Source organism: Drosophila elegans, unplaced genomic scaffold, assembly GCF_018152505.1.
Source record: "Drosophila elegans isolate 14027-0461.03 unplaced genomic scaffold, ASM1815250v1 contig_520, whole genome shotgun sequence".
Lineage (NCBI taxonomy): Eukaryota > Metazoa > Arthropoda > Insecta > Diptera > Drosophilidae > Drosophila > Drosophila elegans.
Genome location: NW_024545903.1, coordinates 2,715,881 through 2,727,432, shown reverse-complemented (window position 1 = coordinate 2,727,432; position 11,552 = coordinate 2,715,881). Strand labels below are relative to the sequence as shown.

General features: G+C 39.8%; 1 protein-coding gene across 1 annotated transcript; it reads right to left on the bottom strand.

Annotated features, from left to right (window-relative positions):
- Positions 1 to 471: 471 nt before the first annotated feature.
- On the bottom strand, positions 472 to 11,134 carry LOC108136418 (pro-resilin). Its single transcript, XM_041709895.1, has 5 exons — positions 11,004 to 11,134; positions 10,757 to 10,854; positions 1,971 to 2,087; positions 1,248 to 1,340; positions 472 to 864 (listed from the first exon to the last, which is right to left on the bottom strand). Exons 2-5 carry the CDS (start codon positions 10,784 to 10,786, stop codon positions 568 to 570), a joined length of 537 nt encoding a protein of 178 aa, XP_041565829.1. The 5' UTR covers positions 10,787 to 10,854; positions 11,004 to 11,134; the 3' UTR covers positions 472 to 567.
- Between the last annotated feature and the right edge of the window lie 418 nt (positions 11,135 to 11,552).

Here is an 11,552-nt window from a genome sequence, read left to right as displayed (position 1 = left end):
ATTAGGAACATAATTACAAAATACTCATATATGCTGTAATAATTTCAATAACATATTAAGTCAAGATGATAAAATATTTCAGTTGGGCTACAAAGACCAGTTTAATATAAAAATATTTTGACTTTCTAAAAATCAAAAAACAAATAAATAGGAATCATTTTCAAAATTTATAAAAAACGGCTACAAACATCATAAACAGATTCAGATACTTTAATGTTCTATTATAAATATTATGAATAAGTTGTAGAATGGCTTCAAAGCTCTCATAACCATGACCATAGCAGACATACTACTTATCTAAATCTGTACAATTTCTTTAAATAATTTATACTTGTAAGTTGGGGTTGAAGTTTTTTCTAAAAGGGGTTCAACGAAAGCTTCAGCAATGATGAACTCTAGAGGGCGTGCTGTTCTATATCGTAAAGCTCGAGGAGTAAACTATAATCCAGGAATTCAAACACCAGTGGTCGCTTTAGTTTATCAATACTTTTTATTGGTATATCGTAAGGCTTACACGTTTCGCAAGATATGTGACGCCAGCTGACCCAGTCGAAGCAACACCCAAGCCTAGTACTTGTACCCGCCGGCACCACCGGCACCACCGCCGCCGCCTCCTCGTGCTCCTGGCTGGGGACCCTGCGGGAACGTGGCCTCGCCCTCGTAGGTCACGTCGGCGTGGTAGCCCGTCTTCCAGTCGGCGGTGTAGCGGACGATCTGGGTCCGTCCGTCGGGCATCTGGACGCGGTACTCGCCGGTCACCACGTCGCCATCGCTGGACGCCTTGTGCGCATAGTCGTTGGCGGTCTCCGGGTCCTGAACGGCGTACGCGAAATCGTAAGGCATGCCAGGCACATGGACATGGTCCTAAGTTAATGAATAAAACCATAAATATTATTGCTTATTTTTAAAGAGCAGACAATTTATGGTTAAAAAATTTAAATGCACTACTGATTTTTGTCTTCAAACTTACATAACAATTTTTTTTAAACAGATAACTGAACTTTGAGATTTGTTGGTAGATCATTTTAAATGCTTATTTGATAGGTTTGAAACATATAATTTTACTAAGATCATTAAAATATCATTTAAATTTTTGATCTTTGAGTGACTATTATGAGTGAACATTGCGATGAACATTAAATTGATATAAATATTGATCTTTGAAAAATCAATTACACTGGTAAGTACACAAACAAGTGCTCTTTGATCTTTTTTTAATGTCTTATGATTATGGGGGGTATACTCACATCGGCTGGCTGCCCGGGAATGTTGCGAGGAGTGCCGGGTGGTGCTGGTGGCCGAGGTCCGGGCGCTGCTGGTCTGCCAGGTGGGCCGGGCTTCTGTGGATTTTCATAAATTTTAGTAAATGGAAGACTATAAAAATGGTCCAAGAAAATATGAAAATCGGAAATGGTACACATAAGGTAAAAAAATAAAAAAAACTCATAAGGCAAAGAAAACTTGCCTAACTACCCATTTATAGTTGAAAAATTATGGCTGTCTGACTGATTTATAACTCCAAACGAAACCTAGTTTATTTTGCCACACAATTTTTTGTAAGCTAAAGGAAACTTGATTGGCTGAACTTCGCATTATGGAAGTTCACCTGCATTGTGTTATTTTCGCAACGATCTGCCGTTCGGTATTGAGATCTCTAAAGGTTAACTTCCAGTCATTTTCAACTGCCAAAGCTAAAACCCTTCACCGACCGATTCGAAAAGTTGCCATCATTTTGGGCCGACATTCAGCAGCATGACATGCAGCATTTATTGAGTTGAGCCACAGCACTCTGGGTGATAAATGCGGTGACAAATCTCGACTGCCTCTGCCGACTGGAGTTGGCTGCCTCTGCAACTGCTCCCAGAATGATGGGCGTAATTAGTCCGTTGACTGGGATTCAATTTGGAGCGGTTGACCAGGCCACACGGCCAGATAACTCAGATTGGATCTGTATCTGTTTCTGTACTCACGAATGGGGTTTTGGGCTCCGAGTAGTCGTAGCCGTTCTTGGTGGGCGGGAGGTATGCGTTGGATCCAGGGGCGATCTGGGCGTAGGCAAAGGCACTGATGGCAGCGAGGGATAAACTCTGCAAAACAATATAAAATACAATTTACTAAACAATTGTACACTTAAAACTTTTCTTAAAATGTATTGTAATTCGTGTTGTATACATTTTTCTTTTCCCACCAAAGTCTTCAAACTATAATTACTATTCGAACATCTTACATTTTTATAGGTTTGCAATCCTAAAAAAATTGTCTCTCTCGTCATAAATTAGATTAATATTTTATATTATGCAGACCGCTTAAATCAGTTATTTAAAACGATTTCAAAAATAGTAGATTCTTTTGTACCTTAAAAGCATTTAAAATTATTATACTAAATAATAATACAAATAAAATATTAAATTTGTTTCTGTTTTTGGTACTCTTACAATACTAATAATATTACTAATACTAATACTATTAATATTTTTTCCTGTGTAAGAAGGTGGTGCGACATTATATCAGTGACTTAAAGGTTAAATTAAGAGGGCGAATTGAAAAGTGAACGGTTGCAAATGGATGTAGAAGTGGCGATAAGATCGCGTCTGACATTCAGCTTCAGTCACCGAGCAGGTGCATCGAAAGCCAAAGCCAAAGCCAAAGCGGCTGCAATTTATTTAGAACGTGCCCAAAAGGCGTTTGCGTTTAGCGTTTGCTCATCGCCCGCAAAAGGGCAACAAATGGCGGAGGTTGGTGGTTGGTGGTTGGTGGCGATCTGCCGCTGATTCCGCTCTTTAAACACGGCTAATTGACACATGCACATCACATGGTTGGTGCTGGTGACGACGGCAGCTCGTCAACGCAGCCCCACATTGCAGATTGCAGCCATCCATCAGCTGGCTGACAGCCACCGGTCAACCAGTTGCCATAACCACTTGGCCAAGCTGCGGGGCTTCTGTCTGTCATCTAATGCCTGTTATTTGTTTTTTTTTTTGTTTTTTTGCTGCTGCCTGCCAACTTTTCAATTTACATGCTGCAACGGATTGCGGAAATGCTGCACTGGCACTAAATTACTCACAGACCGCGAATATATTCTAAGCGGTCATTGCTGGGGCATTGATCATTATTATCATTAGCATCCCAGGTGGGAACTGCTTCACATTGTTTGCTGATTAGTTGTGTGTGCATATCGCTTAATTGCACATACGACGTGTGGGCCAAACGTGTAACTTCAGCCGCTTGGGAATCTGTTTGGTCAAGGAAAGTGGGATTCCGCTTCGCACGAGGCTTTCCCATGGATAAACTCACTTGAATCGTTTAATCGCGATGGGGAAGCTATTTTCGCGAAAATATAAATAAATTTAATTGAATTTTGTATATACCGCATTTCAGGCGAGTTCGAGTTTTTATCGATGCTTAAAATATATTTTATCACGAAACCATTTGCAGTTTACCTTCTCAGGTATTTTAATAATTTAATTTTAATCTATTATTCAGGCGCTTAATACCTTAAAATGCATTAACTTAACGAAAATGAGCATTTTAACGTTATTTATATTTGATGAGGTTTTTCTATTGCATATAAAACCTGTTAAAAATATTAATTATTTTCTTTGTACGTGATTTTTGTTATACAATCTTCAAAAATTATACCTAAAATCTCATAAATAAGATATCCCATATTCCTAAAACCTTGTTTTCTTTTCCTATCTATTTTGTTAATTATTATCCTTAAAATTAACACTGTATATCAAACAATTTCCTCCGGCTTTTTTTACATTTTGTTCACCCATCCACTGAATTTAAATTTAAATTAATTAACTTCACTAAAGTTTCCGCAATTACCGTGCTGGGTGGTACTAACCTTCAAGTTCTTCAAGTACAAAACTGGAAACGGCAACAGGCGCAAAAAAACCTGGCCAATAAGCACGTCAACGGCAATTTTGCATGTAAAACAAATGTAATTATCTGTAGCCCAGCAAGTACAACAAAAAAACGCTCAGTGCAGTTGACTTCAATAAAATAACGGCAAATAATTTGCGTGTTAATTAAATAAGAGACAATAGAGCCGCGAAATAAATTGCGGCAGCTTGACGACAGCGGAAATGTAATGGACAAGAGGGAGATAGAGTTGCCAAAAACTGTGGATTACCAAGGTGCAACAGAAGATACAGGTAAAGTTGGTAGACGCGGAGGAATCGAGACAACAGCCTGACTGAAAAATTTGTAAAAAGTTTCTTATTTTATTTTAAGACTAAATAGCAAGTTCAAGTTCAGAATATATTTTTTTATTAGTCGAAATCTTGAACCTATACTTTCTAAATTTGTATAAGAAATAAAAATATAAATAAGCCAACCATTATTATAGAAAAATATAATTGGAGTTCTAGCTACATATATTTATTAAAGAATGCATATATTTATAGCTCAGCAAGACTATTCAGTTAATGAAAATGTTCCTTTAATCTCAGCAACCGTGATAATTACGTCTTCTACCATTATGTGGTTCAAGTTCTGGTCTCATTGTAGAAAAGTGTTTATTAGATTGAAGGTTTTCCCTGGGTTGCCATGGTATGTGAGTTTCCCATTTGCCATGGTCGGTGGCCAGCAGAAAAGCACCACATTGAATCGTTGGAACGGCTGGCATTGATCTTGCCCCGGTGTTGCTACCAAAATAGCAGTCTACGATTAAGATTTTCAGCCAAGTGGCCGCACTCTTATTGCTCATCGCACGCAGGTTTCCCCCACTCCAAAAGGCACGAGCCGGCTCGCATTGAAGCATCATTAATCGTGCACAATCCAATAAATTAACAATTGTTTGCCTTTGTCCGGGAATTATTAAATAGCTATTATGCTACATGGCTGCTATGCTGCTGCCGTTGGCCAGGCTGAGTTGTTAATTACATCAATGAGCTCTTTGCAAATAATTTGTTTTATTAAATCAACAAGTTGTGTTCGAGCGGTTCCATAATTAATCATTGAGAATGGAAGTGTATGTGCGGAAGTCTGTCAAAAAGTTGAAATATGTTCAGCCATGTTTTCGCATGAGCTTGTACTTCAGTTCTAGACAGAATATTGTGTCCGCCCACTGGACACTCAAGTTGAGGGCCACCCAGAACATAAAGTGAATATTGTTTAAATTAATTATAGGTGAGCGCCATGTGCAAGCGATAAGCTGAGTAAATTAAACTTTAAATAAGATGTAGATTTTTTCCATTAAACTTATAGGTCAGCCCACCTCCGGTTGAGTTTTGCATACCATAAATACAAAATAGTTGTGGAAATCTTCACATTTGTCGGACTCCCCGCTCACATTAGATCACGACCCAGTTTACACAGTCGGATGCCGAATTACAGAGATCCGCTTAGATGCATTTATTTATGACAATCGCCTTTTGAGTGCGGCTTAAATGGCAAACTCGAGTGTTTGAAGCCGAGTTGATTTATGGGCGGTTAGCATTTAATATGCTTAAGCCGATTGGCCAAGTCAAGAAGTTTATGGTGGCAATAAAAAAGTTTACGCCAAAACGTCTTCATAAAAATCTAGACGGAGATGCTGCCATTGCATTTATTTTATTTCATTTAATTGGCCCCCGTGTGGGAAAGGAGTTTACACTTTTGTTTGAGGTCTTAGTTTTTCGAACTATACCATGGCATTTTGTTTGTTTGTTTCTGGGCCTGCTATTAAGACGTCATCGGGTCTGGAAGCGTATGGATTTTACAATGATTGCATCATTTTGGAGCGGCGGCACCTTAGACAACTCCAGCAGCATTCTGCAACGCCCACACTTGCTCGACGATGAGGTTTGGCTTGAAGCTTCCTACTTATGGATGCCATGTTCTCTTAATTTATGGAATTTTCGTACATTTTTTACTGTATCTCACCGCAGCTGTTTCCCAGCAATTACCAGAGTAACAACCGAAAAAAGTCCCCTACATAGATGTTAGATTAACATGCACTTGCAACACACGACACGACTTCGCGTCGCGTCGCGTCGCGTTGCGACTCGTTCAGTAGAACAACAAACATTTGGTTGACCTTTTCATCGCCATCGCCATCGCCATCATCATCTCCATCTGCATCTGCATCGCTCTGTTGCTCCGTTGCTCTGTTGCTCTGTTGCATGTTGCATGTTGCTATTGCTGTGCGGTTTTTCGCCTCTTTGTCGCTGCTCTCCCCCAGTTTGGGGCATTGAAATGCAAATTTGGCAAAAATAAAAGTTAATGGGCCATGTGAATGGCAGGCGGCGGGAGAAGAGAGCTTGCAATGGGAAATGACTTTTATTGCAGTTTGCTGCTTGAGTCTTTTGTAGCAACTTGCCAGCCGATTTCAATCAACTCATTTTCTTTTTTCCTTCCTTGTGCAATGAGCGCAGTGTTCCCAGCTGTTTGCCATCAAGTCACGTGCTCGGCGGCCACAAGGACAATGCCAAAGATCAAAGGTTGGCCAGCTTGTCTCACGACTCCGGCTCCTTGGGGATTCGTTAATGATAAGTCAATTTCTTCAGCCGAAAGTTCTCTGCATCTTGGTAGTTTGCTAATTAATTATAAGGTCCCACTCATACACCACATTAACCCTATTTAACCCGAGTTAAATAACACACCCACATCGACACAACAAAGCCGCCAGCCCGCCAGTGCATAAAGATATTAACCTTTTAAATAACCAAAAAACGGGCGAGAAAAAAATGGATAAATTATATGCTACGATCGAATACTTCAAGTAGTTGTTTATGGCCCACTATGCATTTGCAAATTGTTAAGCTTCAAACGCAATTACTTAAAATGTTATAACAAGCTATGTGGGAGCTTCTTGAAGAGATCGCTCAAATTTTAAAAAATGGTTATTTAATTTTGAGTTTACGATGTAATTCATCTATTCTCTTTAATTTAAGTTAACAAGAATTGTTTATTCAAAAGTATAAACTTTTCTTGACAGATAAAATGTTATTATTGTTATTATATAGGAACAAAACAACAAGAATAAATTTGGAACTGATTTCATTTTTATTTCCTAACTATTTAGTTTAATTTTTTAAATTGGAATGACTTAATTTAATTAATTTTAAAGAAGAAATTCCCCAAAACTGGACAAGTTTTTCGCACATCCGCCTGAAAGTTATTTCTCCGCCATTTAAATGTTAACATTTTAGTCAAAACCCCAGTGAACTAATTTTCCAATTGCCAGCTGTTGTGGACCCGCAAAAACGCCGACCAAATACTACTTGCAGCCCGAATAGTGCAATTAAAAATTCCTCGCCCAAGGGATAGAGGAGATAGTGCCTCTTATCCACATTGCGCATACGCCGCGTTGGACGCCCTGGTTTTGGTTGGGCAATTAGCGGATTCGGAGGCGGAGGCTGGGCTTTTGTAATCAGCTGAAATTTCGATTTAATTAGATTACCACACACACACACACACAAAGGCGCAGATGGTTGGCTGGTTACCATTTTCCCTACAAAGCCCCTCACTTGAATTTCTGGCAATTCTGCTGCACTTGCCGCTTGCTCAAGCGTCATTAATTTTTTGCTATTTGGGTTTACTTCGGTTGGATTTTTTTTCCCCCGGCATTCAAGCCATTGCCAAAGACAATAAAAACCGCACAAAGATGTAGCAAATATCGGTGAAGCCGCAAAATTGCATACTCCCAAGGCAGAATGCAGAAGAATGGGTCTGAGCGCCCGTCGACGACCCCCGGGCTCAATTACCTAAGCACAGATCAGCTTTGAGGCAATGCCAATCGGCATCAGGCAAAATCTGGCAAATCTGCCAAATTATTTCAATTAAAATTGAATTTGTAATGCAACGGAGCGATGATACTAAATGATCGAAGGGGGAATACGCTACTCTAAAATGGGATTTATTACATAATTGCTTTACTTTTTCACTTAAGTAGCATATTTTGTGGTTGATGTTATATCACTTTTCTCATTTCACATTTAGTAAAGATTATTAATTCCTGATTTTTTGATGAGGGAAGATTTATAATTTCTTCTTATCAACAAAATATAATTTATATTCAAATGAAATAAAAAAGCTAATACCAGCTTTTATTTATCGATGTTTGAAAAGCCTACCATAACGCATCTATCCATTTTCGTATACCCTTTACATTTCCATCATTCATTGGGCAATTGCTCACACTCGAATCGTCAGCAGTCGAGCGACGCCGATAAAAGGGTTTTGAGCAGGCATGCGATATATTGGCCATAATCAGGCGGCTCTAATCAGAATCGCTAGGCAGCATTGACCCGGCTGCATTCACAATTCCCCATTCGTTGTGGCCAAATTACAACAATTCGAATGCAGCATTTGCAGAATGCGGCATGCAGAGTGCAGAATGCAGAATGCAGAATGCAGCTTCGACTTTCGGCTTGCCAGCTCATCAACAAACGGACTCAAATATCAAACTGTGAATATTTTAGCTTTGTCATTTGAAATTCAAAAGCGTGCCCAAACGGCACTCGGTGGCTGCCAATCGCCATTGCCATCGCCACCAATCGTTTCTGGGATTCTTAGTTGCCGGCTCTTCGAATTTCGCGTGCGAAAATGAGCAGCTGGATCATGGGCATTAATATGCAGCACTTGGGTGAGTGGGTGTTTGGGTGTATGGGTGTATGGGTGTATGGCTGGTTGTGCGAGTAGTTGGCTTTTCCAGCTGCCGGGGAGCTGCTGAAATTAACATGTAAAACATGCTCGCCATGATGTTCTCAAAAGACCGTGCACTCGACTGGCCAGCGGCCATTTGTCTATCGAGTGTCTGCCGCTGGTGGGCGGAAGTTGGGCTCCTGGTTTTTATTTTTGGTTCGGGTCCTTGTCTGCTGTTTTTGGCCTCGGCCAGGCCAAAACAAAAATGCAAAAAAAAAAAAAAAACGGGGCTTTGGGGAAACGGAATCGCTGGTGAAAAGTCAAAAAGTTACAAGCGGCAAATTACACGCGTCTGGCTGGAGTTCTACTCTCTTCTCTCAAACTCTATTTCTTTTCTACCGTCTGCGTTACCTTTTGGCAGTTATCTGCTTGGAAGACCAGACGCCCAGTGCTGGAGAAGTACACTGGCAGAAATGGGCCCTTATTTATTCAGAAATACTACATTGAAAATAATTTCACTTCATTTCCTTATTTTAGATGAGCTTTTTGAATATAAAAACGTTAAAGCAGAAATAATATTTTTCGTATCCTTTAATAATTAATTTATGCCTACTGTTTTAATCCCCTTTGAAATACGGTAAGCATAAGTTATGTTTGTTATTTTTAACTGATATAAATTTGTTTGTTTTTTTTTATATTTTTTCCTTAGTGTTCGCGTTACGTTGTGTGGGCAGAGGGCTGGGACTTTGGATGGATCCCAGACAGTGTGGTCTTATGTCTGGACCTGCATTGCATCCAAGTGTCGCACCAACAATTTAACACGCCCCAGTTACAACAAAAAGAGCAGCCGGCGAAACTCGAGTCTGTTTTATTTTGTTGCCTGCTTAAGGGCGTCGTCCCTCAACGCGGTTCAAAACGCTTTAACAAAAGCGAAAGTATCTTGGGTTTTGTAAATGTGGAGTTGATTGCGGGTTAAGTTCGTGATAACTGAAAGGTTCGTCCTCCCTGAAAACGTATTCAAATTTGTTATTGTGCAAGAATATCACTTTCAATATAGCGAGGAACTTTTCTACTAAGTCGTAGTGGATTTAAAATTTCTAGCTTAGAAAAAAACCGAAAAAATGTAAAAGTTTTTTTTTTGTAATTGCAAACCCATGGTCCTTGGAATTAAGGATGTAAACAAATCAATATCAATAAACTGTTTTCACTTTTCCCTCTATTTAATGTTTTAAAACTGTGTGTTGAGGATATTCTAGTAAGTAAAGTGTAAATTCGCAGTAATAGATTGATAATTTGGTTACGATACTTTTGCATTTCTACTTGGAGCAAGGGTAAGTTTTGCTAACCAAATTTCGAGTTAGAAAACTTCAGATTGCCAAGGCTATATTTACATTTGTTGGAAGTAGAAAAAAGGTTTGCAATTTTCTTCAGATGGGACCTAAATAAGAAGGGGAAAAATATTACAAACATGTGTCCCCCGTCTGCTAACCTTTTTGCCTCCTCGAGTCAAGTGTTTAGTTGGGAACAATCAAGGAATATTGCTTAGATTTGGGGCGTATTTTACGTGGCTCTTGGCACGCACAGATGTTGCCAAATATTGTATTTGTATCCGCTCAGAGAAGTACATATATTAACCAGAGCGGAGTGGTACACTTAAGTGTCTTCGATTATTTGCAATTTGTTCCAATCGGCGGGGTTACTTTGTCCCCTTCGCCACTTGACATTCGCATGTGGATTTGGATTGGGCTTAAGTTGATGATGATGACGTGTGGCAAGTTATGCAATCGTTTTCGTTGCCATTGACGGCAAGTGTTACAAAAAAAAAACCGAACTGTTTGCCAGGCACTTGAAACTACCAGTTTGATGGGTAGTTTCCCTCAGTTTCCTTCAGTTTCCCTGGCAAATCCCATTTAAAGTTCCACCAAAGCCGCAGCAGAAAAATGACATTGTGGCCGAAAAAGGACACTGAGTGACCACCACTAGCCACTAGTCGTTTTCCTGCCAGCGATAAACAAATTTGACATATAACGAGCTTAGCTTGCTGGCCTTTCCACATAGTTTTGCTTTAGCCAAAGGACTCGTCTGCAAAATCTCATATGATTTGTTTGACCAACTGATTTATGTAGGCTTAGCATTTTTCTCTTAAAATATAGATGGCCTTGTTTTGTTTATAAATACTTACAAGCAGCACGAACGACTTGAAGGACATCATGTTGTTAGTTGAGTTTCGAATTTGTGTTCAAACAATGGCAAAAAATAATGTATCCACAACGCCGCTGGCTAAAGTTGAAATTGAATTAAATTTTATTAGAGTCTTGGAATTAAGAGCAGAGCTTGGTTTTATATTTATTTATATTTTGTTTATTGCACGTAATTTAATCTGCAGTCCTTTTGGCACTTTAGTTTTATTAAAAAACTTTGACTCTTACTTTCACTGGGCGGTGGGGGGTGTTTAGTTTTTTTTTGGAGGGTAAATGTCTTAGAAATGAAAATCTATTTAGAAGGAGTTTTTTAAGTTCGGCTGGTTTGATTTTTCTAGTCAACCGCACGAAGTACACGAACGTTTTGAATTAGGTTAGACAATGGAGATGCGCTTGCTTTTTATAATAAACGCTCGAGACGCTGGCAGCGGCGTCGACTGCGACGGCGACTGCGGCAGCGACGGAAGCAGCGGCGTCCGCGTTGCCAACTGCACCTAAAAGTAACGAAAAAGCGGTTTGAACAATTGAGGCAAGTCTAGCGCCTAACTTCTAGATCATCTGCCCCAGTCGCTCTGGCTCTGGTCTATGGATCTCTCAGAATGGCCAAGAGAGCGCTGCTCTCTGTTGGCCAAGTGTTGAGATGGTGAAAAATGTTGCAGATCATCGCATTGCCGAGGCACGATCATTTCGTTGCTGGGGAGCTCGTTGATAAATGAATGGGCCAGACGATGATGAAGCCGCCGGGGCGGATGTATAACAAGTCGGAGCTGGAGATGG